The following is a 27,217-nucleotide window of genomic DNA, read 5'->3' on the forward strand; positions in this document are numbered from 1 at the left end:
GTTTTGTTACTATTTATTTATTATTTATATTAGCCTGGCTTCTTGTTGTTAGGAGAGCAGTAAGTGAATAGGTTTTGTTAATGATGGACAGAAATTGGTTAAGTTATTTAGTTTGCAGAGATTGATGTAACAGGATAGATTTGGAAGAGGGTAGAGAGGATGGGCAGAGGAGAAAGGGGAGTAAAACTACACAACAATTCATTTCACACTGAAAAAAATAGCATGTTTTTGTCATAACGCCGAGCAGGCCTACAGCGTACAAAGCAGGCTAAGTGCAGGCAGACTTTAGACAGCTGTTGGGTCCTTCACATTCAGATTGGATTGAACTGTCCTGTTCTGGACATTATTTTTAAAATTTTCCCTCATAAGATTGCACATAGTTTGTCAAACACAATCTCCCATTCTTTTAAGATTTTTTCCTCCCCCCAAGTGTTCTGCTGCTGACTCCAGAAATAATTTGAATCACCAAAAACATTATCCAGTTCCTTAGGGTCAACTTCAGAGGTAGGTGATTAAATCCTACTGGTTTATTATGAGGTAAAAACTTCTCCAGCTGAAAGGGAAGAATAGGAAAAAAGAGAGATGATCTTTTTATAAGGAAAACAAAAATCATAGAGGATGGGGAAATGGGGGTCTTTGGTGCTGGAAAGTTCACCGTGTTACCATCTTGACAGTTTGCAAAGTTCTTACATGGTTGTTACCGAATGATGATTTTCTCACAATGTCAGATTTGCTCACATCAGAATACAGTGACACTGTTTACTCTCCAAGAAAAAAGAATGCCCCCCCGGTGGGGAGGGAAAGGCTAAAGAAAAACCATGGCTTTCTGTGGTCAACTTTCTACAACCAGGTAAAACCTTGCAAGCCATCAAGACGATAATACTGTGAACTTTCCAGAACCAAAGACCCACATTTCCCCACCCTCTATGATTTTCTTTTTTTTTTTTTTTTAAATCCTCCCTTTTTTCCCTATTCTTCCCTCTCAGCTGGAGAAGTTTACCCCATAATAAACCAATGGGATTTAATCACCTACCTCTGAAGTTGATCCTAAGGAATTGGTATAATTTGTTTTGGTAATGCATCAGTGGGTTCTAGATTATGACCCCAGGAATTTCTTTAAGACAAGGGCAGTACCATTACAGGAAGTGGTATAGGTTCCTATATTGGGTACACTCTGCTTCTTTAGACCTTCCCTTTGCTTGGGAGAAGGAGATTGCCCATAAGGAAGTTTTACAACTGTAAGGCTTTTCTGGAGTCCTCAGCAAACATACACATTCACGCAAAGCTTCCTTGCAAGATTCTTCATAACAGAGAAATCAAAGTGGACATTGTTCATCTTCAAATTAAAATAACCCAGAAAATACAAACGTCTACGTGTTATTATTAATGGGGTTAACAGCGAAATGTCTCAGGTTTACAGATGACGTAAAGAAAAGGTATTTTGCCTACCTACATAACAATGGTCAAGGTTCAGGTTCATGGTTAGTGACCCCTCGCTGAGCAGTGTCTGCCCTACTCCCAGCCAATCACTTTGCTTCTTTAGTGCAGCGTGAGAGCAAATGCAAGAGACCGATACAGACATTCAAAGCATCATGGATAGGGGTCAGGGGTGAAGGGATTGGCCAAGCAGCTGCAAGAAGAAAGCGAGCACTTCCAGAAAAGCTGAGGTTATTAATCGTTTTAGTATCAGGGAAAGCCATTAGAAACCCTATTACCCAAATATCCCTTAAAGAAATGCTTCAGAGAAAAGATTCATTTGCAGGAAACCCAAAATCAACCCCTCCACCCTGCCCCACCAAACTTCCCCTCCCCTCCCCAATATTTTACATTTTGTCTCCCCACCACTAAATGACACCAGAGAATGATTTTTTTTTTGTTATTAAATGCATTTCCTCCCCACCCTTATTCCAGATTTCCCTGCCCTCTCTGAAATCGGGATCTTAAACATTTTAAACAGATAAATTGCTTGAAATATTCCAACAGCCAGTTTGGGTTCTTAAGTTTCTGGACAAGTTATCTATCTACTTTTTCTGAAACAAGTTGGGTAGATAAACCTCAAGAACGTGGAGTCTAAAAGGGATTGATATCCTCAAAATTTCCAACAGCAGCAGCAGCAGCAAAAAAAAATTAAAAAAATTAACAAAAAGAAGCGGGTGGGGGAAGGAAAGGACGTAAAATTGAATGGAAGCTAAATCCGATTCTTCAGGGAAAACACAGAGCCCGTGCCCTTAAAGGCAATCCACCAACACTGGATCATTTCAGGTTCTCTAAGAAATAAAACGTCTCTTCTCTGAAACATTCGTTCTTTCTTATGGGTTTTCTTTTTGTTAAATGCATCAGCAAGCTCATTTCAGAACTGAATTAATGTTCTCTAGCTTTTACGTTGTGTTCTGATTCTTAAAAATGAATAACTTGTTTTTGTTGGGAAGGTGGGTCTAGGGGAGAGAAGAGAGGAGAGGTTAGGATAATCAGATCAAAAGCTTAAAAAACCCAAACAAAACGCTAACAATCAGCAGCTCTCTGACACAAACTAACAGCTACAAGGATTTTGCTACACTATGTTCAAATTTACAGCTATATTTCCCTTACTTAACGGTACAGATGAGCTATCTTCTTCTTGGAGTTGAGCTTCAAAATTCCAGGGCTCATTAAAATGACTGTGTGTTCTAAAAGAGAAACCACCTTGTGTCTCTTGAGGAAAAGTTTTGCGGGACCTCTTTTTCCACTTAAGAGCTAATGGCAGGCAAACAATAAGCCAAATATTTTGGAGTTGGGGGTGGGGAAGAGAACTTTCCCCCAGAGGAATCAAATTCAGTGCATTAATTTCCACATACTTGAGCATTTGTGGGTTAAAGTACAGGATCTGAAAAATTTATAACCCATAAAGATTTTTTTCCCTAAAAATGTGCTCTGTGTGTGTGTGTGTGTGTGTAAATATATATTTTTTAAATAGAAGGGAAAAAAAATCTTTGAGTTTTAAATATTGTAGACCATACACTAAGCCACCCTTTTGAAGCAGAAAGGTAAATAATATCAATAAATAAATTATTAATATTGTAGTGTCTGCCTCAAAAGATTCTATTAGGAAAAAAATAGAATGAACAACCTATGCAAACTATAAATGAAATTAAAAGCGGGGCGGTGGTGGGGGAGAGAACAAGATATGTTTGTTTCATCCTGGAAAATGTAGCAAATGCCAATGAAATCAGGGATATTTGAATAATAGAGCGCGCCCAAGACTATGTTAATTCCAGTTCTACTCGGTGGGAGTGGGGGAAGGGGTAGGCAGAGCGGGATGAAGTGGAAGCGGCATTCTAAATCGCCTAATAAGAGACACAGCAAGAGAGACAAGGTACACAGGTTTAGTTAAAAATGAACTCGATATGTTTAATAAAGCTTGGTATACCAAATCGCAGTACAAACATCACGTCACACACCCACACAACAGAATCCCATTATAAACCAAACCAAACTGCTCCTTCCAAACCTCTACGAGGCCCAGGCCAATAAAAATAATATAAAAATTTTTAAAAAATAATATCATGGTGGCGGCAGCAGCAGCAAGGAAAAGAGGGGGGGGAACGGAAGGGAGGAAGGGTAAGAGGAGAGCTGGGGAAAGGTGGAGCCTAAAATCCAGTCGATATAAAAGCTCTAAAAGAGCCAGCCAATAATAATATCACAATGATACAAGTATAAAAAAAATAAAAAATAAATGATAGTGATAAAGCAGCCTACGCTGCCAAGGACAAAGATGGCCGTCCCTACTTTGACCATCAAAGATGGCGAACCTCAATGTTGCCATCTCTCTCTCACACACACATACACGCATACACTCTCTCACTCTCTCATTCACTCTGCAAACATGGAAGGTAAGTGTTGTTTTTGTTTTGTGTTTGTTATAATCTAGTAACCTTGATCGAATGAGTCCTCCGAAGAGTCACTGAATGAAGATCCAGTCTCCCGAAGCAGCAAGCAAAACTGCTGCTTGCTGCTTGCGGCCTGTTTAGATTTCAGAGTTCTAGTGGTAGGCATGCCCCTCTTGGCTGGCTTGAGACCTCCACCTTGCTTGCTGCTCTTTTTGGCCCCTATGCTGTAGAGACTAGGTGGCCTCGCTTTGGAGCCAGATGGAGACTGCAAAGGCCACTCGTCCTTCAGGGATTCATCATCATCTTCTGAGTCCGTATCTGCAGTCAAAGTAGTTTTTAAATAACATTAAGTCAATTCACTTTCTTGTGGCTTTTTTTTTTTTTAATTGTCTTAAATTGTGACAGTTCAGTGCCCATGAAAACGAGAGACTGAAAACGCTTGCCAGAGTGGATCAGATGCTGTGTGAAGCCAATGCTGTGCAAGCTTCCCCTAATGGCTCTCTTGATGCACCTCGATTCTAACTGCCTATTGCAGTCCTAAGCCATCATTACTTTGTGCTTTGGTATGCATGAACCGACATAAAATAATAATAATAATAATAATTTAACCAGGCCTCTACACAGACCTTTCAGAAGTCAGCACTCTCTGTCCAGGACAAACTTTATAGGTCTTTCCTTATTTTAAGCTAGAAGTCTTGAGCTGTTTTAGATTTAATCTACGAATGGAAAAAACTCATTACATTTGTGAGAGCTAGCCTTTTCTCAAAATTTCATCCAATTAAGAGTATGCTGTACAGCAGACTCATTGTGTGCTGGGCAAAGGGGGTTCTGAAAAGCTCCAATCTTCTTAAAGCATTTGGCTTTGACAAATGCCAATGCCCAACTGCATAATGTTGGAAGTTGCGGGAGGGGAACCTTCTTAAATCACAAAGGGATTCGTTAGTGGTATTTTGCTGCTGACACTCTTACTATGGCATCCCTATTCCTTAGCAAAGAAATCTGCAAGAGAACCACAGATATTCGTCCCCCAAACTGCTCCTGGAACTCCCCACCAATGTAAAAATCCAGTTTGATTTTTGTAAAAGCAACAAAAAAATCTCCAGTGCATACATCCATTCAAAACTGACTGGTGCCAAGAGTCAGACAGGATGCAGTAGTCTGTACTACAGGGTGATGAATATATCTAGCCCCGATCCTTATTTGTACATGAATCCAGAACCCATGCAGGTATTTTGACATAGCGAACCAGCAAACAATAGGGATAGCATGCACCACATCTGCTGATTGGTGGATTGATTGATCAGTCATTGTTCAAACTGCATGGTGCAATACTTGGAGCGAGGCCTCCATTGTGAGCTATGTTGGAGTGACACCAAAGGGAGCGGCGCTTCTGGAGTTCTTCCTCAGTCTCCGCGATAAACTCTACTTTGGCTGGATTACTATGTTTTACACAGCTGACATTTTCCCATGGGCACCTAATGCCGAGATGTTGTCCAATATTTCCACACAGTATCTGATGAGTGGAGCAACAAAGTATTTGGTACCCAATGGAGCCAATAAAAGTGGATTTGAACCGTTACATCCCTACTCATGAATGCACCATTAATTCCAAAGTGTAATGAACGCTATAGTGGGGACAGTTCCAACTGGTTAGAATCAGCATCTGTTTTCCACTCACAGTCCTCCTCATGCATCATTCTTCATTTTAGGGTGTGGGGAATGTCTAGGGGTCTTGAGTCTTTTTAAGACTATAGGTAAAAATCAGGAGGTTGGAGCAGGATATGGAAGGGTCTGGCACCATTACCATTTATCCTTCTCTGAGATAAGAAACCTACCAACCTCCTTGGTTATAGGCCAGTCTCTGACACACAGCAAAAGACACCTATGTACACTCATCCTGCCTTCAAATCTGTGTCATACCGAAGTGCAAAAATCTGGTGTGCAAGTCCCTTGTTAAGGTGGGGGGAGAGAAATCACACTCTTTCCCTGAATATGGGGCTTCTGTGTCACTGCAGCAGAAGAATTCTATGCCCTGAATATAGCCACTGAATGTGGAACCATTTCACTCAGTGGGTGCTTAATTAATCACCGTGTTCCCCACACCAATTTAGAAAAGACACGAATTGACATGCACTGTCATGTGAGTCTGTGTGCAATGAAAGTTTGGCAGACAGGAGGAGATACAGGCAAATGCTTCCCTGGAGTGCTGGTTTATAATTCCATGGGAAGTTCGGTACCCAGCACTGGTGCAACTAGAGCAGACTATCTGCCTCACCTCTCCAGGCCAAGAGCCAAACTCCCCAGACATAACAATGCCATCTGCCCATGCTCCTACTTCCATCAACTCATTATGCCTAATTCAGGGGAACCACTGGGATATTCCTGGCTCAGTAACATAGTCCAGGGAAAACAAGCAGCTCAGTGGATAGTGCATCATTGTCAGCAGGAGGCTGTAAGAGGCATTGCCTTCTAGAGGCTATATAGCCGCTACCCCTTTACTTTGCCACTTCAATGGCCAATTTTATTTAACATGCTTATTTCATTAGAGAACTATTAGAATCTCCTTCTCCATTAGTGGGATCTCTAGCTACTGGTGTACCGGGATATACATCTGTCATGCACATTCAACCCTACAAGGGTTTTAACACAGGACTTTGGTACCTGCATAACAGTAAAATAAATTTACTTTCAAACCTTAAAAAATTAAGCACACATGATTTTGACCAGCTCCCTAAGAAGTCCCCCAAACCTAGGAGGCTTCTGCCCCACATCCCACCCAGACTTCTGTCTGAGCCATTAGAGACAGTGTCCCGCCCTAGCTTTTCTTATTTTTGGTAACATCTTTTCCAGGGCCGGCGCTTCCATTAGGCGACCCTAGGCGGTCGCTTAGGGCGCCAGGATTCGGGAGGCGGCATTTTGTGCGCTCCCCACGGGGCGCACGGGAACTTCCGGTTCCGCTCCCATCGCGCCGCCGAAGAAGGATCGTCTGCCGACGTGCCGCGGAAAACAGCGGCAGGCAATTGAGCAGCTCAATGACTGCGGCTGTCGCCTGCGGCATTTCGGAGGAGGGTCCTTCTTCGGCGGCACGATGGGAGTGGAACCGGAAGCTCCCGCGCACCCTGTGGGGAGCGCACAAAATGCCAGCTCCCCGAATTCTGCCTAGGGCGCCAGAAACCCTGGCGCCGCTCCTGATCTTTTCCCCTCTTCCAATGGCACCAGGTAGCAAGCAAAGGAAATTGAGAGCCTGTTACTTTCCCAGACACTCTCCCCACCTCCCCTTTTCTCTAGCCCCGTGATGACTACTTTTGCTTTTATCCAACATAAAAGTGGACAGCCGCCAGACAATTAAGACCAGCAGCAAGACAGTGAAGTCCTTGCCAGGGAATGACCTGAAAGGGGAGGATTTATGAGAGTCTGGTGGCTAGGCTGGTTCCACCCTCATAGCTGACAGCACCCTGTCCCCTTTGGGCAGTAACATTTGGCATGAGCATAGAACGTTGTTCACATATGCACAGGACTAGCCGTAGGTGTATTTATTCCCTAGGCAATTAACTAGTGCTGCCCGCCTCCTCCGAGCAGTTTTCTCACTCATTGTTCCCTTTCTCCCACCAACCCAACCCCACCCCATCTTCAGTCTGTGGCCTTTTGTTTTGCAAAGGGTGTCCCTAGCTCCTCTTAGTTATATGCATGAGGAAACTTCCTTCCCAAAGCCAGAATCTTTTGCATCAGCTGCAGCACTGCTTCAAAAAGGAGTTGCTGCAGACAACATAATAGATTCTGGGCTACAAATGAGACCTGATGATGCCCGGGGCAGACAGCTAGGCAGGAACACAGAAGTGTGTTTAGAGGAGACCAGGGACCAAGTGGCCAGAAGGGACAAGCTTGTTAATGACTATAGTATTCTCAGTGCTATCCCAGCACCATCTTATATACGTTACCTGACAGCTGCCTCCTTAGCATATACCTACAGTCAACCCTACATAACCCCCTAAAAACAAGGTGATAAGTCAACTACTAGTCAACCCCTGGAGCAGAAACCCTGAAGACCGGTCTTGCAGATGGATGGAGAGCACATAACAGCAAAGAAAGCAGGGATATGTGGCAGGTGTAGCCCAAAGGGAGAGGAACATTCAGGACTTAGACAGTCCACAGCTCCAGATGCAAACGGTGTATTTCCCTGCTTTATAAAGTCAGCAGAACCCAATATAGGCAGAACAGCCAGCACGAGACGTGCAATATGCTCTCAGTGTTCACTGCCTTTGGAACGAACGACACCTCATCCTCCCCACCCCGATGCAAACTCACTCCAAACAAGCACCAAGAGTCTGCCCCATCAGCTACACAGTCAGCTAAGGAGGAGGTGACTTTTTCACGGGAAAGAAAAATTAGATCCATCTCCAATCTACCTGAGATGCTGTCACTTAAAGGCTAAAAGCTCCCACAAAGCCCAAGAACCATTCACAACAGAGGGAAACCAGAGGTTACTTACTATAGGAGTAGCTGCTAACTTCCGATATTGCTGGTGAATGGGAAACCTTCAGCTGACCTTTGACCTTTAACCCCACCTCCATTTTCTTCATTTTGGTGGCCATTTTGTTTTTACCTTCCTTGACACTTTTCAGCGCCAGGCTCAGGCTCTTGGCCAGGTTTCTCTTCTCATCCTTGCCTGGCAGGTGCTCGTGGGGAGACATATATCTGCTGCCGCCTCCACTAGTTTTCTGTTTCCCTCCAGAACAGTCTGCAAACTTGAAGGGGGATTTGAGCTTGTCCTGTTTGGTGAGAGACAGGGCCTTGTCAAGCTTGCTTGCCAGCTGCTCCTGATCTGATGCCACCTTCTTCTTCTTGATCTTCAGCTGCAGAGGAGGGAGAGAGAATGGCCACATATGAATACCCCCGAGCCTTGACTCTCTTGATGAACCTGACTTCAGTTCATTGGGCACTCCAAAACAACAAGGCCTACAAAGGGATGACTTAACCCCTTTGTTGTCGTAGCCGGATGTGGCCTCCGCTGTCTCCTTCTCCCTCCGCACAGTCTCCTTAGGGTTGACGTTCCAAGGGCATTTCCATGGGAATGTGCCACACACAGGGGGGGTACAGAAAGTATGCTTTGCCCTGTGGTACCTAGTACCAGGCATACCAAAATCTGAATTTTGAACCATCAAGGTACACTCAGGGCACGTATCCAAGCTTTATTCAACAGGCATGATGGCCAAAATCTTACTTATTTTTTAAAATGACAGCTGAGAGTCTTGGGTAATCACATGACTCCAGGATCGGGGGCTTTAAGAAAAACACCAAATATCATGAGACTCGTGATGCAATTGTGAGAGCTGGCAATGCTGTTATATTTTAACCATGTTTGTATTGCCTTGCTACTTCAAAAGATTTTTAATTTAATCAATTAATAGCAGCACTAATTAAAGTAACTGTGTAGGCAGCGATATTATACTGATTAGGTGTAATGGACTTTGCATTCGGCCTTGACGAACACATCGCTCCAACAGGAACACAAAGAACCTCTTGACAATGGTGCATACTCATATTATTTAGACAGGAGCACCTACAAGCTTCAGTTGAGATTGGGGACGCCTTTTGCTAGGTCCACATACACATAGTCTGAGATGGCCTGTGCCACGAAGAGCATCCAATCTACACAGGCAAGACAGGCCAAGGGTGGGAGGGGAAATGATGGCTCAGGGAGGTGAAGTGATATCCCCAATATCACACAACAAGGCAGGAGCAGAGCTAGGAACAGACCCCCACAAGTCTCCAGAATTCCAAGCCAATGCTCCATCCATGAGACCATGCTGCCTCTTCCTTTAGAGCACAGCTCCCCCCCCCACACCCCACAAGAGTACTGACCTCATTTGAAAAGCTCGCTGCTGCTGCATCATGTTCATCCCAGCTCTGGTTCCTCCCTTTCATTTTCCCACCACTGCTGTCTGCATCCTCGTCCTCCTCAGGGAGAGCCCCTTTGTGCCTCTTCTTCATCCCCTCGCCAGTCTCAGAGTCCTCGGACAGCAGCAAGGACTTGCTCAGTCTGCAAGCCAGGCAAAGGATTGGTCACTGAGATTGCCCTTCCCTCCTTGCACACCACTAGCAAACATTGAAGTGTGGTCCACTCCCCCATTAAAGGCACTCATGGGTCACCTGGGGCTATATCCTCAGCTTGGGTAAATCCACTGGCTTCAATGGAGCTACATCAACCTACACCAGCTGAGAATCCGTCCCATTGACTGTTTAACAGACGTGTCAGTGAGCTCCCTTTGCATTCTCTGGAATATCAGCACAAGTCTGAGATCCGTATGCCTGTGAAGTGGTGGAACCCACTCACTGGGCTGGATAATGCGCTGGAAAAAAGCTGCAGAGAATCATCTGCTCTGGTTAGGACCAGGAGGGGAAGAATGGATGAGACAACCATTTGGTCTTTTCCCACCTCTAATTTTTAAGATTCTGTAGATCTAAGGAGACTCCCATTTCACCGGACTTGAAAGGTGGTGTACTGGCTGCATCCAGACTGAGATGCTGGCTCTTGAGCACGTGGGAGATGAACATTTTAGCAAGGAGTAGACAGCAAAGCAGAGATAAAAACTAACTTAAAAGGGGTGGGAGGGAACATCTCAGGCAGAGAGACTAACTAGTATACAGAATCGTTCATCCACTTTTCCTAGACTGTCCCTCTCTAAAAGTAACTGGCAGTTTGATTCTTCAATCTCTTTCCAAGCTCTGGGCGGGAAGGAGAGGGGAAAGAGTAGGTGAGACAAGAAGGACAGGTCTCATTGCTCCCCATCTGGTTTCAGCAGTTAGCTGATGAATGGAGATGGAGAGGTGAGTAAATGGTTAAAGAGTCACTGACAAGCCTTCATGAAACTACCCTGCACGCTGTCTGTAGTTCCCTATCATTGCCAATTATCACCTAAAGATTTAGAGGCAAAAAAACCTGCCTCCTTCCTACTAAGCCTGCTGATCCAGCTCATGGCTGCCATGTCTGTGAAATCACTGATGCCGCAGAGCACCCTCATTTCCCAGAAGTAGTAAACAGCAGCTTTTCCCCCGACCTCACTTCCCCTGCTAACCCCAACCCAAAACCAAACCAACACCACTTTCCAGGATCAGGCTAGCTGAAGCCAGTTGCATGCATGGCTTAGCTTCCACGGCAAGGCTTCCACACAGTTCCCATGACAACTGGCCCCAATGGAAATGCACGCACAAGAAAATTCCAGACACCTGTGGACATCCCAAGCCTTTCCAACCATCAAAGCCCAGAAGCAAAATACTAAGGAGGCAGATTTTCAAAGGCACGTGAAAGTCGATGGGAGTTAGGCACCTAACAGCCCTTTGTGCCTTTGAAAATACCTTCTCAAGACAATGCAGAGCTCGGGAAGCCAGCTCATGCCGAGCCACCACTGTGAGAGACTCAACCAGCGACAACAGGTGGGGCAGAGACATATGGTCAATGGGGCTTTGCGCAAGGTGTCCAAATAAACCTGTTGGGCTTGCAAAGAGTGGGCACCACAGGAGAGGGTGATTCTGACACCAGGAAAGAGAGCACCCAGGCCAAACCATTTCCCACCGACTAGGGGCCAAGGAAGACAGCAGAAGCCCAGGAGAAAAGCCCCAGGAAGCAAATGCCGCAGAACAGAAGTCATTCAGATTCGTGAAAATCATTTGCGTCACTATAGATTGACATTCATTGGATTGCAGTGGCGCCTGGATGGCCACAGGTGCTAGTTAGTCACTGTACAGAACGCATACAAAGACACAGCCCCTGCCTCGGGCAGCTCCTCTCACTGTCCGCCTGCCCCACTCTTCACCTGGCTCAGCGTTCCACAGAACCCTTCCATCGCCTGCTCGCTCTGCGCCATCAGGCGTCTCCTCCCCGAGAGGCACCAGACACACACTACCAACGTGACGCCGGGCCAGCCCTCCTGCTACAGCGACAGGCGCACGCCGCCACAGGGGGCTAGATACACACTTCTACCACAACGCCACACAGTGACCCTGCTGCCATAGACGCGCCCTGCCAGCACGACACCACGCAGGGACCCCCCGCTGCGTCCGAAACGCCGTCCCCGGGTCGGACGTGGTGCAACAACCCTGACATTCCCATCTTCCCCGCGTTCCAGCCTTACTTTCCGCTCTTGCTGTCACTCTTCCCTCTCTCCTTAGGGGGTAACAGAGCGCTTGATCCATGCTTCCTCTTCCTGGGCCTTCCAGGGCCTCTTCTTGTCAAGCTTCTACTTTTCTCGTCATGCTTTTCCCTTTAAAAAAACCACACGCTTGACTGTTAGCCGAGGCAACAGCAAAATAAAACGAAATCCATTACACCACCAAAAGCCAACCCAGAACCGTTGTCTGGCACCAAACTGCTAAGCTGAGCCGTGAAATCCAAGGTTCCCTAACAGGGTCGCCCACCGACCACCAGTACCCGAGACTCCAACCATGCCCAGCTGCATTCATCGGCGGTCGGGTTGCCTTTTTACTAGCCTAGGAGCGCTTTGCAAAGCTTTGGCAGATGCATCATTGGAGGGGAGGTGGGGGAAAGAGAATGTTCTCCTGGACCCGGAGGCAGAGAAGTTGCCCAGCCAAAAAAAAAAAAAAAGCTCTGTGTGACTTACTCAGAGTCTCTGCGCCGCTGCAGCTTTACCAGCTCCCTCTGCTTTTCCTTGTAGCGCCGCTGCAGCTCTGCCAGCCTCATCCTGTAGTCCAGCTCCATAGCATCCATGTTCTCAATGGCAGACTTGATGGAATACATCTAGGGTGGGAAGGCGAGACAGGCAGAGGTGGTAAGGGGACGAAGGGATTCAGATGCCAGCCACAAGACTAGAACGGGTGTGTTATTGCTTCCCAATCCAACGGCTCAGCAAGGGACAAGATGTCCCACTGGTACAACCATTTAGACAGCTAGTGGCATATTACCTGCAGAAGGGAAGGGATCTACCTCATTTTATCACTGGCAGGAGAGTCATATGTCAAACGGAGGTTGCATACTAACCTTCGAGGGAAGGAGCTTTAACAAGCTATCTGGCTGGCCAGGCTGCTTCGCAGCAGTGCTCTGTACTATCACATGGAGACCCTGGTGAAATTCCTACTCTCCAGGCGAGTAGGAGCTGCAAGCCCTGCAGAGGCAGTTTGGCCAGCCCCTGGGAGCAAGGGGTCACCACTGCTGAGCAGCGAGTCCCTCCCAGCTGATAAAGGGGCAGAATAGACAGGATCGAAACTGAGCCACTTCCCCATCCTCCTTGGTTGGAAAGGTGCTGGTTGTAGTGTAGGGCCTGGAAGTGGGGTGGCTTCCTCCGCTCCAGGGCACAACTCTAGAGTCATTCCAAACCAGTTGGGTTTTTTTGGTGGCTTAATGTAATAATATTAAATGTTTCAGGGCAAATGAACGAGCGACTTCAGGAAAGTGACCCTAAGGCCAAAGCCTCTCAGCTAGGGTGGGATTTGCAGGTCAGGTACGAGTGCAGAGGTTCAGACACATTCAGCAATTTCTCACTTAGTGCCGGAGATTTCAGGCTCCTGTTCTACTAGGAGACATAGAGGCTGTCATTGGTGCCACAATTTTTTTTTTAATTATTAAGTGAGAAGGCCAGAGGGCTGGATAAACCAATGAACTCTTTCTCCTCTATGTCAGATTTAAATACGGCTCAAAACACAACCAACCTTAAAGCATGTAGCTACCATTTGCTGGGGAAATGCCCTTGGGCGTTCTGCCTCTAACCCTAACCTTCTGGGTGCTAAAGAATCTGCAACTCCATCTCCAGGGAGGGGAAGCCTGCCACCATCTTTGTTTGTCCCCACAGCCAAAGAAATAGCATAAGAGCTTCTCCTGCTGGCTCTGTATTACAAATACTGTCTCTAAAGCTGCGTCCCTCCCTGCTGAGATCAATGATGCTGACACACAAACAAGGAATGAAATTAAATCACGCCACATTGACTTTTGCTCAGCTACAAACACAGGAGGGTTGGGGGGAAGGTCTAGGTTTGCCAGACTGAGAAGGAGAACGTCAATAGGGAAATACAACATTACGTGAATGACGAGTGGCGAGAGGAGGAACATTTAGGTAGGTTCACAATGTCCTGTCAAGCTCAGCAGGAGAGCTACTTACCGGTTCATCTTTTTTTTGCATCCAGCTGTACTTTTTGTTGGGATTCAATTCTCGAGGCAGCCGGATGGTTTTCAGACTCTCCATAAAGGGGGCTGACAGAACCTCCATTAGCACATGGGTGCTGGCAGCTAGCAAGCTCTCCAGCGTCGGTCGGACCAGGCAGCTCTCTGGACCTGCTTAGGAGAAAGTTCAGGATTTAGCATTCAGCGAGGGCAAGTGCACATCTCCCATAGGCATCAAAGAGACCAACAACCTCTTCTCTGCCTTAGCACTTCAGCTGTCTCACTGCCACCCTGACCTACCCCTGAGATCTAGCCTGTTACAACTCACTTGCAGGATACTCAGAAAGGAGTATCCTTCAGTTTCCCCTCTCCCAGGAAGCTACTGGAGGCAAGATCCCCTCAAGGTCCACTGGAATCTCTCTGCAACGAGAGTCATTCTGAGCTGTACGAGCCCATTATGCAGAAGACTGAATGGCTGCAGAATCCATTGCTGCCAATAGGATGCTAATCTGGCAGCACCGAGAGCATATGGGTGAAGTGCACCTTCACTTTTATACCATGTAGTCTCCATATTGTAACCTGTGCAGATACAGGGAAGAACAGTGCAGACACCACCCACATCTGAGCCTCTTGGAGCAGGATTCCCAACTCAGTCTAGAGCATCAACAATAAAGGAAGCTCATGCCAGGAGCACTGTGGAGATGCTGGCCATGACACCACAGTTAAGGCTGAGGACAGATATACATCACACGCCTACCCAGAGGAGATTCTGTGTATGGAGGCAGCACTAGCTGCTCTGGCAGACCCAGGTCCCCAGCCTCTGCATGGATAGGAGACAAATCGCACTTTCCAAACTCACTTTGAATTTCCTGCTTCCTCTTCTCCAGTTCCAGCTCTGCTATTTCACTCAGCAGGGTGATCCCCTGCAGAAAGGAGTGCTCCAGGGACAGGCCGGGCGACACCTCCAGGTTTACCTGGGCTTGCGTTATGCCATTGCCAGTTGTCAACAAGGAACAAGCCTGAGGCAGCTCTGTGGCAGCCACTAAGGCGTTCATGCCGGCCAGTGGGTCGTCTGGCTTGATGTCCAGAGCTGGGATTTGACAGGATATCGCCTCATCTGCGTACGAGGAGATCTCCGACCCCTGCCGCCCCTCATCCGAAGGCAGGCTAGGAAACTCTCCCCCCTGGGGCAAGTCGCTGCTCTGCAGTTCCATGGCTAGAGAAGGCTCCTCTCTCTGGGGTGCCAGGTCCAGCCCAGGCTGCTCACTATCCGGGTGTGGTACTGAGTCATTGTAGTCCATATGCACAGAACAGGTTTCCACCCCGCTCCCAGCTTCAGCCGCAGCCTCCGTTTCTGCAGGGCAGGCTGCAACCTGGTACGCTTGTTGACAGTTCTGGAGGGCCTCTTGCTCCTGCTCCAAAGCTCTCAGAGCTTCACCCTGGTGCAACAGGAGGTTGCAACTGTTCACATTCTGTCCTGGGACAGCACTGGAGGCGGCCACGTTCAGAGCCTCTATGTCCTGCTCGCAGAGAGCTCCCTGGCTTTCGTCCAGTTCTACTTCCGTTTTCACCCGGTCTTCCAAGGACTCCTCTTCTGCCGTAGCCTGAATAGGCTCTAGCATTTTGGATGGAGACAGGCGGATGGGCTTGACCTCTGGAGAAAGCTCCATGTGCTCAGACCCTTCTGCAGGCAGTGGGACATCAGGAGCCAGGCCATCCGCGTCAGAGGCTGCGGTGGGCTGAAGGAGGTAGGGATAATGTCGTCCGAAGGAGGCAGGAAGGGACTGGAATGGATATCCTGGTGGAATCTCTGCAAGAGACCCAAAGGAATACGATACACAGTGACTGGTGCCAATGGGGCTTATCCCCCGGGGCAGGTTCTCGATTACTCAACTTCACCCTTGCCAACCCCTATCCCTTCTCAGTGGCTGCTGCTTGTTGAACTTTCCTTCTGCCCAAGATGTCACCCTCCACCCAGGATGCAAGACCAAAAGATTCACCCAACCCACTCCTGGGGCAAGAGGAGACTTCAGCCTTCACTCCGTCCATGCTGGGCTCCTCCCTACTGTTCCCCCAATAGACTGCAACCTTGAAGAACTAACCCCTCCCAAGGAAAGACAAGAACACAAGATACAGGACCACGGCTCCAGGCTTCGCCACAGTGCCGTGTCACACATCAGTCCTAGCACCACACTTGTCAAAGTGCTGATTGGTCCTTTCACATTAGCCCTTCCTTTAAAAAGGCCCTACCTGGTCTTCTCTTGGGAAGGGTTTGAGGCAGGAAAGAGCCAAGGAGAGGAGGAAAGAAAGCGAGCCAGGCACAAACAGAAGGGAGCGCTTCCAAAGCAGGCCTCTCTTACCTGGGAACAAAGCCTGGAAAGGACTGGGAGCCTCTTTTTCCAGTTCCAAGTCTTTCTTCTCCACGTTCTCAGGTACCTCTTCTTTTGGAGGGATGGCAGGGGCAGGGGGCGGAGAGGCAGGGGGTGGGCTGGAAGGGTGGGAGCTTGGGGTAGCAGGATAAGAGTAGGCCGGCTGCGTAGGTGGTTCCTCCATCTTTTTGATAACCTCAGCTTTGAGCACAGATACAGGCGAGGCCCTGGGAGACAGGGGAGGTGGACTCACGGCCTTGCTGTAGGAAGTGGAGGCGCTAGGAGACAGAACAGGTGGCTTTCGGTGCAGCAGCCCTGACGTGGACGAGGAAAGGCCTGATTTCGCATTGTCCAGGTTCCGTTTAGCAACCTTCTCTTCCATGTCTGCTCGCTGCTCATTCACTTTTAACCTCTCCTGTTGCAAAAAACAGAGACGGGTGTCAGGAGAGGATGTTTCTTAGGGTATTAAGTTAGAATCTACAAAGCAAAAAGGTCCTACAAGACTAAACAAGACCAAAAGCAGTATTTCCTATAAAAGGGAGCCTGTACAATCAGAGATGGAGATGCAGGAACAGGACCTGGGAATGGTTCTTTGCAAAAGGCAGGTGGAAGGTTTGGCAGGAGATACTTGCAGGGACCAGAGGTAAATGCTTTAACAGGAAGAGGTTTTTAGGAGAGGCCAGGCAGAAGGTCTGTGTTGCCAGCTCTTATGATTTTTATCATGAACCTTGTGACAAGTTTTTCTTAAAGCACCTGGAGTGACACAAATATGTGAGAATCTGAGCTTTCATTTAAAAACAAAAAGGAAGTTTCTATCGTTAAAAAGTCTTAATTTGGAAAACATGCACCGTAAAAGTTCAAAAACAAGGAGGAAACTAAAAAAAAGCCCCCAAGCATATTTTTTATAAAAATCTCATGACTTATAAGCCAATCTTATGACTTCTGGGGCCTGACTCGTGATTTTTGAACACTTGGGGTTGGCAATACTGGTCCTGGGTCTCAGGAAGGAACTATTCAGTCTATGAAAGGCTTGTTTAGAGCACAGTCAACACTGGCACATTTTGTAAGATGACAATCTGAACTTCTGTTGCTGCTGGAAGCAGTACTGGCTGGTGAGCTGACTCCCTGGCTTACATGGCCCCAACCCAAAACCCTGCATCCAAACACCTCCACCTTCAGGGGTGTTCAAAAGCTGAACTTGGCTCTTTAGAACATACCAAATGCCCCCAGAACTTGAGGTTTCCTTAGGGACTGGGAATTACTAAGGAGATCTCTTCCTCTGAATGCTGGGGGGACACACACACACAAAGCAGGCAGGTCGCTGATGTTTGCTCTCCCAAGAACATAGAGGTTGATCCACTTTAAAACAGGGGAGTCCCCCCTGCTTGCCACAGCCCTTAGAACATACCACCAGCTGCGCATTCCTCTGGAGCTCCATGGCATGGGCAGCTTGCTGCTGCAGGATGTACAACTCGTGCTGCCGGAGCAGTTGCTGATGAGACAGCAGCTGGAGCTGGTGAGCATGCTGGAGGGTGCTTCTTGTAGGCGGGTACATCGCAGGCCAGAGAGGGGGCGTCCGGTCCATCAGTTCAGCTAGGGAACAAGGGAAGACACAAAGGCAATCACAACCATGCTGTTAAAACGGACAGAACCTGAGTGCATGGAGCAGCGATAGAGGTGGGTTTAATATTCGCTGTAGATTTATGTTGTGCTCCCTTCCCAGATTGCATGGTGATTAATTTAATAGCGCACACAGAAGTGCAAGTAACTCCCCCTCTTTAATTCTCCCCTCACACACACTCCCCTGCACCCCACCACATCTAGGCAATACCCAACAAGACGGTCTTGGCCCTGCCGGAAAGGCCAGCAAACCTAGTCTGGGTCAGACCTGTGGAGCAAAGGAAGTTCCATAGTTGAGCCTCCTACTCTTGAAGGCTGCATGGCGCCATCACACTTGCATTTAAATCTAGCAACTGTTAGCTTGAATGCCCCCAGCTGACCTCCACTATAGTCTCACAGACAGCCAGGCCCCAAGCCTCACAGGGCTTTACAAGAGATGATAAGGAAGCCGGTGTTGCAGTTGAAGAACTGGTGTAACATATTTGCAACTGCTGAAATAATTTAACAAGCAGACAGCTGAATCCCAACCTGGCTACAGCCTCTACAGAACACTGCCAGACGCAGCACTGGTGGCAAATCTTTCCCCAGGCTCTGCAGCAGCTTCTGGGACAGGTATTTTTCCCAGTTCCCAAGTTATTATCAAGGGAGCTTGTGGAATTCCCATCATCACTGGAAGTTTTTAAGAGCAGGTTGGACAAACACCTGTCAGGGATGGTCTAGGTATACTTGATCCAGCCTCAGTGCAGAGGGCTGGACTAGATGACCTCTTGAGGTCCCTTTCAGCCCTACATTTCTATTATTCTATGGTCCACAGATATCCAACAGCCTGCAGAGCCCATCCTGCTGGGCCACAGAATGGACCATTTTCAGAACTGAGTGACAGGAGACTGTCAAGCTGGGAAAGAAGATGGTCTACAAGGCTTGCACAAAGCTGTCCAAAGAATTAATAGCCGGAGAACTACCTCCACACTGCCCATCAATGTACCAGTGCCGCGCAGCTTCACCACCAGCGCCCCTGCCTCAACAAAAACACATATCTTGCCCTAGAATGTTATTCTTGAAAAACTTACTATGGGGAGGTGCCAGGGAGCACCTTCTGGACAGACATCTACCACTTGAGCCTTGAGTGAAGGTTCTAAACTCCAGTATCTCTTACTAGATACTGGACGTGTACACTCATGGTCTGTTACCATGGATAGACCACATCCCTTGTTCTGTCCCTTGAGCTTTGGGTTATTATCCTTCAAGACAGGACCCCTGAATCATCCTCTTTGTGTGCTTACCGAAGTGTGGCAGGTGCTCACTGGGGATCACAACTAGCTGCCCGGACTGAGGATCTCTGGCAAACTGGTAGGCAGAAGGGATAGCACCCCCCATGCTAGGGGGGAAGCCTGGAGTCATGCCTTGATGCAAGGATGGGTGGCCTAGTCCTAGAAGGAGAATCATCATCAAAACTTAGGTTAGACAATTAACGAGGGCTCCTGTAGACATTCATGCACCGGATATCGTCAAATGAGGGGACAGGGAGAGAGGAGGGACATTGGAATATCCAGCTGCCCACAGGGATTCAGATGTATAGCACCTACAGGTGCACTCGATACTGCAGGTTATTTTCAGAGGGGTCTTTTCAAAAAACATCCCTCTTGAAATCAGGGCGGTGCCACTAATCACCATGGTCAGTCACAGCAACCCTGTTCCTCTTATTCTTAAGGGTAAATCAAGAGCTTCACACAACCCTCCCTCTCCCAGAAAGACTCACCATAGGGATGGCCAGCTAGCCACATGGAAGGGCTGCCTGTCCTGGGTAGCCACGGGTGAGCTGCCAAATGTGAAGCCGGGTCGGCAGACCAGCGCCCTGAGCCAGTCAGGGTTGGCCCCCCTGTCACCATGAGGTTGGAGTTCAAACCGTTTGTGGCACAGCTGGAGGGATGCAGCCGGGCAAAATCTGCCAGCTCCTTGCTTTCTCTGGTCATTGGGGGGTAAAAACAGAAGAGTTAGAGTCAATCTTCGTGCTGGGCATATTGTGTGGCTAAAGGAAGAGACTGAGAAGCACCAGGAATGTCAATTAGCGATGAACCAGAGCACTGGGGAAGGAGGAGGAGAGCGGATCTGGAGATTACTGGAACCCCCAAGAATCAGTCTTCAAAGAATGGATGAGAGATGCAAAGAGAGACCAGTAGGACACATACAGTGCTCAGGGGTCCCTTAGAATAAAGAGGATGGTTAATAGCAGGCTCAGCCTGCATTCCCTGCGCTGGTCCTGTTCCTCTGTCAACCCAGAGCTGTCTCTCTCCACCTTGCCTCTCATTTGCAGCAGCTATGGGTTTGCACCAAGGTCTGGTGGAGTTTCAGTCCTTGCGGGGCAGTTTGAAAGGATCGTTGTGTGTGCAGATTCGGGCAGCTCTGGACACACACCCAATGCCTGCAGGTTTGGATGCACTCTAAGTCCCCCCTCCACACTCCCAATTCCCAGCCTTCTCAAGGCCTGGTCTTTGTCCTTGGGGTCTTAAAGTCCAATGCTCCCTGCTGAACCAGGGGGGAGCTGCACCAGAAGTGCTGACTCCGCTCAAACGTGGGTACCTGCCACATTGCTGGTTAAATCTGTGACTTCACTCAAGAGAGTACATGGCCAGGCACTCAAGCACAATTCGCTAGGTGCATCCCCAAGCCCATGTGCTCCACAAGACGGCCTAGTTCATACTTGAAGGAGCAAAACACAGAACCTCACCTGAGTAGCTTCTCCTGATCTCGCTCCAAACGCCCTGCCAGGAAGTGACTGTCCCTCTGGCGGGTGCGGTCATCCCCACAGTCCTCATCTGAGCGGCCATGCCCTAAGACACAAACCATCAGCAGTTAACACAAAAGACAAGCAGCTCTCTTCCGGTCTGAGACGTGCCAAGTACTCTCCCCTCCGCACCTGTGTTTCACGGGCTACTGTCCCCATCTAGTATCTCCAAAGGGTTGCAGCTCTAAGCCCCCAAGTAGTTCATAAAATCAGCTAGAGTGATGGGACTGGGAGCCGGGACTTAAATGTATCTGTTGATCAGAAACACGATCAAGATACACTATCTAAATGGGGTGTCTGGGGCTTAGGGATGATTTTCTCACACTATTCCCGTCCCAGGCCTGTGTGGTTTGAAATATGTACTTTCAAGCAATTGAATTTAGTGAAGTTTGTCCCCTGCGCTCTCCCGCTATAATCGTCTGCCAAGGTAAACGAGAAGGGAGGTAAGTCCGAGAAGAACTGATTCTTAAAGACAAAGTCCAGACTGCATTTCATTCTATACGATCTGCACAAAGCCCACAACATCTGTGTGAACTACAGCCGCCATCCTGGGGTCAGGTTCTTTGGCCTGTCCTGAACAGGCGTTCACACCAGATGATCCTAATGGTCCGCTTTGGCCTTACAGTCTATAAATCTATGACCTTATGCACGCACCCACTCTAATAAAAGCATTCTGTGCCCAACACCGTGGGCTGGGGGAGAGAGCTAGGACACAGATACTCCAGAAAAGCAATAGGCATCAGAGAAGCAACAGCCTTGATCTGTTAGCATAGAGCTCTCGTCTCTGCACAGAATCCAAGTGACATGAAAGGGACTCTGCCCAGACCAGGGCCGGCTCTACTGTTTTTGCCGCCCCAAGCAGTGCGCCGAACTGCTGCTGCGGAAGGTGGGGACAGTCCATGTGCCGTTAGAGCGGCTCGCGCGTTTCTGTGGCGGCTGAAGACAGAAGCTGCGCCGCCGCCGCCGCCAGACAGCTGGACATAGACGCTGCCACTGAATTGCCGCCACCGCAGAAACACGTGTGCTGCCCTAACGGCACACAGATTGCTCCCGCCATCTGCAGCGGCAATTCGCGCGCTGCTTGGGGGCAAAAACCACAGGGACTGCCGCCCCTTGCCGATTGCCGCCCCAAGCACCTGCTTGGGACACTGGTGCCTGGAGCCGGCTCTGGCCCAGACACAGGGAGGTGTTGCAGCACTAGGGCCTGGGATAAGACAGCAAGATCCAATGAGGGACTGGGCACTTACACGGATACCAAGAGTACCCAGAGTTCGAACTGCAAGTGCAAACAAATTGCTAGGGAAGGGATAACCACCTCCTGCTTCAGGGTGTTCGACAATCTCTGTTAGAGATTAGGACGAGGCCTTCATGGGGAGCAGACTATCCTGCTCTACTGTGGGGATTCTTGCACCTTCCTCTGACGGAGACAGGAAACTAGACGGACCTCGAGGGTGATCCAGTCTGGCAATTCCTGTGTCCCAAGGGTATTTTCAGCTCAGGTTGCCTTATATTTTCCTCACCTTTTTCTAAAGCCTTTGCTTAGGCCTCTTATCCCCACCCCCACCCTGCGCTCTCACAAACACACTTCATTATTGCCCTTGCCTAGTACTTTTTTGGGGGCAAGAGGTGGGGGGGGGGTGGGAGTGGGGGACAGCTAATAAAGCCCATCCCTGTTCCCAGTAAATCAATGGCACCAGGATGATTTAGTTGGGGTTGGTCCTGCTTTGAGCAGGGGGTTGGACTAGATGACCTCCTGAGGTCTCTTCCAACCCTGATATTCTATGATGCCTCCTTGTTCCCCTGACCAGACACAGGCAGGTCCCCTTTAGCAGGCCCAGCCTCGGTCTTGGCGAGGCCCCACTCACGGCAGCGATCCAAATTCCTAATAGCTGCCTCCCTTGGAACAGGGCGGCTTGCAGCCATGCTGCACTGTCTCACAGAGCCGCACCTTTGTTCATTTGCATCCCTTTCCCAAGGCCCTTCTAGCTAGGACTGGTGCACCAGGAAACATCTCTTAACATTAAGTCTACTCTGCTGACAAGGATCCTTTCAAGGCAAGGCTCCGCTGTGTATTTCAGCAGACCTGGACAGTCTGTATTTTTTAGCTGTCAAGACTCCAATTCCCTCAGCTTCTACTGTCAGGAAGAATATTGTAGTGAAACAACATCTCCCCCACCTCCTCCCCCTGCTGGCTTCCAGTGGGCATCAGGTGGAAAGGCACACGCCCGATTCTCGAGCATCTCAACCAGCCTTCTCAAGGGGCTTTACATGGTGCCAGCATACACCTCGAAGCCTGGCTGGACACTGCACTTTCTGGTCACTAGCTTCCACAGGCCGCTGCTTCCTTGAGCTGGCAGATCAAGCTGGATGCCAGTTTCTGGCACCCCTTAGCCAACCCTTCCCTAGTTTTAATGGCTTCCATACGCTTCTCAAAGTCTGGCCCTGGAATTGTGCCGCCCCAAGCTCGTGCTTGGTTTGCTGGTGCCTAGAGCCAGTCCTGGGTGGCAGCCTCATGCCCCAGTGAAGAGAGCAGCATCCTCTTTGCTACCCCTCTGAGTGACTTCTCAGAGGACAGAGACAGGACCCCTGCGAGGTCGAATCCCTCAGGAGCACAGCTTGAGAGCACAGGCCCTGTTGGGACGGGCTGATGGGCAGGGCATTTGGATCCTCTCTCTGGCATGTAAAAAGCTACACTCCAGTGGCATTCTGTGCTGAGCCGCTTCATGCCCTCATGCTTCTCCCAGCTATCCTGGGAGACCCATCACTCCTCCCCATGTTCAAACAGGCAGCACCAAGGGGATTGTCTGTGGTCTTTGAAGGCAGAGCAGAGGGAAAGGAGAGGAGAGGAGATGGATTTTTCCAGGGACAGCCAGCAAGTTAGCTGGCAGCATGGGTCGAGTGGGGGAAGTGTACAGCAAACCCACCTTAAGTGTGGCTTCTGCTCATCTACAACCAAACACTGTGCTGTGGTCCAATGCCAATAGATCTCGGGGTTGGGATTATTTTAAGAGCTTGCTAACATAGCCAATGTACACACACACACAGCCCAATCACCGAGGTTTTTCCATTCAGAGCCCTTTTGATTTATTTAGCTTTAATCAAGGCCTGGCCGTCTCTTTGGCAGGTGAAATTGGGATAGCACTATGGCTAATGGCCTCATGGGCTGTTTTCCCTCCTTGGCATGTCCCCCCACCAGCCTTTTTATTTGCAGAGCTTATTTTATTTTATTTATTTATTTGCCATCTATATTATTTCAGATCTACTATTTATAGCTGGGCTTTTATTTTTTAAACCAACCCCCACCTCCCCACATTCGTTCTTGCTTACAGAATTCCCCCTCCCATAAAAGGGACGGTCCCTTTTCTGTACAAACCAGCGATTGTCCCTGTCCGTGAATGCCCATTTTGTCCGTCTATATGAACATGACGCATGGAGCGCATACCAAATTCAATCACTTATGCACAGAGGAAAAGCTTAGGCCTGTTTCCTTGGCAACCAATGCCCAGTACTAAATACCTGCATTTTACTTGCCAAATACTACAGATTAGCCAACTAAAGCCTGCTTTCTCTTTCTTCAAAGGTCTAAACATTCACGCACCGTCCACTCAGCGCAAGCAAGCTAATGTTATTAGTAGAATCTCTCTTGGCGCACAAGGGGAAAGGACGGTAGAGAAAGAAAAAGAACGGCCTTGTTTTCTGTATGAAAGCCAATTCCATCACTTAGCAACAGACCCAGAGGCCTGTTAGAATTCAACCTTTGTTTGCAGCCTTTTAGTTCAGCTCCGTAAATTACATTTAACGCAGGCTGGGAGGGTCTGGGTGCCTGAATGGCTTAACAAACAGCCCCCCGTGTTGGCTATGAGGCCTTCTGATGGCTCAAGCCACAGCAGATGAGAGTGTGGAAAGACCCAAGGGGTCTATGAGAATGGGACTGGGGGGGGGTTGTAGGGGAGGAGGCTGCTAACAGAGAGAAAAATGACTCTCCAGACAAAGGTTTGGGCTGGGGTGTGATGGCCGGGGGTGATGAATCTCTGCCCCTCTGGAGAAGTAAAAAGCTAAGCTGAATGAACGTGTTTGTCTCACTCAGGCTCCCTCAGCACTGCCAATCGATCAATCCCGGCTCAGACAGGAGGTCTGACATGGAGAGTACAGGCGAGGCGGTGGGCTGACAGAGGAGAGGTGCCAATAGGAGGAATGGGGAGGAGCGGTGACAAGGTCAGGGGACCTGGCATTTCAGGAACACAGGGTGCTCAGGTCTGACTGGCGGGTTCAGAGGTGCTCACAGCTGGGAACCGCCAGGAGGTTACTCCCTCGAGCTTGGAATTTCTGCATCTCTGCCATAAATTCCGAGACCCAAACTGCAAATCCCACCACTTTCCTCAGCTCGATAGCCTGCACCCCCTCGGCACGCTGAGCTTGGGCGCTGGGCCTTGGCTGTGTTAATGGGGCTGACACAGATCAGAACAGGGTCAGTTCAGTTGGCAAAAGAGTAGTGTGGCTTTATAACCCAGACGCTTCAGCCTCTCAGCAAAGCAGGAATGGGTTAAAAAAGATGTTAATTTCCTCCTTAGCTGAATTCCCACCTACATATACCTGAGCCCCAACTCTCAATGCTAGGCTCTTGGACCCATTCCCACCTGAACCAGGTGTTCTTTCAGCAGAAGTCCTGACAGCCCCACACTTGTTACCCCTTGTTGTCTGCACTCCCTTGGGTCTGTTTTTGTTGCATGAGGGCAGGGTAGAGGAGTTATTACAATATTGGGAGCATCTCTTTAGAAGTGTATTTTAGTGTAAGATGCAGCGTCCAGAGACCCTGGAAACACAAGGTCATTATCCCCTCTGACCCCTCTATTCAACTGCAGGAGGACTGTCTCCAGTGCTGTTCCCCTGCACTGACTGTGTGTTTACTCTATTGGGAGCATGCATCTCAGAGATGCCTCAATGCTACTCTAAAATGCACTCGGAGAGCAGGATGGTACAGGCAAAGGCATCCACAAACACCGGGGAAATGACAGAGCAGAAAAGAGAGATTCATTATAAATAAGATCCCTAACAAGACAATATCCTTGGGAAGCCAGGTAAGGGCAGTCATGGCCGCTCTACATGACATTGCATCAGCTTAATTTACATTGTTTTTTAAACTGATTTAGTTAAACTGGTGCAAGCCACTTCTTCACCGCAGTAGATGCTCTGATTTTGGTTTGTGTCGCTTTAGGTTAAACTGCTTTTTTTAAAACCAGATACAACTAAAATCAAACTGAACTAAAAAAAAAAGGGGGGGGGGGGAACCTGCACCAGCTTAACTAAAGCGATTTGAAAAAGAAAAGAAAAAAAGACCCTCACACCTTCATTTAAATCAATTCAAGTTTATGTGATGAGAAGGGCCTGTGAATGGGTGCGTGCCCCAACCTCAATCTGGTCCTCTTACTTTGGAAACACAAGTAAATGCCATCATTAGAGCTGCTGAGGGGGATTTCTTTTTTCCTTGCAAAAAATTTTGACAAAAGGACCCCACTTTTTTGTAAAAAGTTTTCATAAAAAAAGCCCAATAACTCTTGGATTTCGGGTCTTCAGCAGCTGAAACTGAAACATTTAGGCTGTCAGTCTGTTTTCGGTGACTGACAGCCCAAAAACGTTTGTCAAAAACGTACATTTCCCAGATAAATTTCTGTTCTGATGAAAAATTCATTTTTTGTCAGAAAAAATTTCAAATGAAAACTCTAGACTAGCTCTAATCACAGCAGACCACTAAGGGTACGGGCCTGCCAGACACCACTGAATTCAATGGGAAGACTGGTATTGACTTGCTCAGGCTTGGGACAAGGCCTTATTTGAGCAGCCTAAACGTTCCTGCTGGCCCCTGCCAGAGTCAGACTTGAGTTGCTCTTTGCTTACTGATGGGTCTTTGGGGGTAGCAATGGTTCATTTTCCCTCTGGGCTCTATCCCATTGCTCCTCCTGTCTGACGTGCACATGAGGCTGTTGGCCGTGACAGTGAAAGTGCAGGGTCTCCAGCACCAGGAAGCTCTCAGTGGTTTTGTCTTATCTGGAGGAAGATCTTCATCCAGATAAAACTGGGGTAATGCTGGTAGGTAGGGAAGCAGTTGACCAAAGTGGCAGAGAGGATCTCAGCCCCTCCACTAGAGCTGATGTCACTATGGTTTTCAGTCTGGGGGTTCTTTTGGATCCCCCGCTACTTTCTGGATGTCCACGCAGTGGCCGGGAGTGTGAGAGTGCCAATTATCTGTCCGTATCAAGAGCTGCAGCCTTTTATTCTGGGCGTTACGGGAATCCTCGTGATGGCTACCAGTGCCTTTGCCACGCAGCATGGATTTCTACAACATACTCAACAGGGGGCAGCTCCTCAAAGGCATTCAGAGGCTGGGCTCCAAAATGGCTCTCGGTCCAGGCCATCTTTTGCAGAGGGTGAATCACACTTCCATAAGCTATGCTTGGCCTCAGGCTTG

The 27,217-nt window shown here is 48.5% G+C and overlaps 1 protein-coding gene across 11 annotated transcripts in view; it reads right to left on the bottom strand.

The window, feature by feature from the left end:
- Positions 1–27,217, bottom strand: part of TNRC18 (trinucleotide repeat containing 18) — an 87,751-nt gene that overhangs the window by 20,040 nt on the left and 40,494 nt on the right. For 8 of the 11 annotated variants that reach the window (XM_039490861.1, XM_039490859.1, XM_039490860.1 and 5 more), the window contains 12 exons: positions 20,695–20,797; positions 19,726–19,931; positions 19,250–19,396; positions 17,755–17,939; positions 16,338–16,761; positions 14,837–15,787; positions 13,976–14,151; positions 12,485–12,621; positions 11,999–12,127; positions 9,729–9,906; positions 8,356–8,719; positions 3,912–4,184 (listed from right to left, as the gene is read on the bottom strand). In XM_039490861.1, the coding sequence (XP_039346795.1) occupies positions 3,912–4,184; positions 8,356–8,719; positions 9,729–9,906; positions 11,999–12,127; positions 12,485–12,621; positions 13,976–14,151; positions 14,837–15,787; positions 16,338–16,761; positions 17,755–17,939; positions 19,250–19,396; positions 19,726–19,931; positions 20,695–20,797 (3,273 nt within the window). The remainder of the gene's footprint in view (positions 1–3,911; positions 4,185–8,355; positions 8,720–9,728; positions 9,907–11,998; positions 12,128–12,484; positions 12,622–13,975; positions 14,152–14,836; positions 15,788–16,337; positions 16,762–17,754; positions 17,940–19,249; positions 19,397–19,725; positions 19,932–20,694; positions 20,798–27,217) is intronic. The other 3 variants (XM_039490855.1, XM_039490854.1, XM_039490858.1) reach the window with 2 other exon arrangements.

The sequence above is a fragment of the Mauremys reevesii genome, linkage group 10 (genome assembly GCF_016161935.1).
Source record: "Mauremys reevesii isolate NIE-2019 linkage group 10, ASM1616193v1, whole genome shotgun sequence".
Lineage (NCBI taxonomy): Eukaryota > Metazoa > Chordata > Testudines > Geoemydidae > Mauremys > Mauremys reevesii.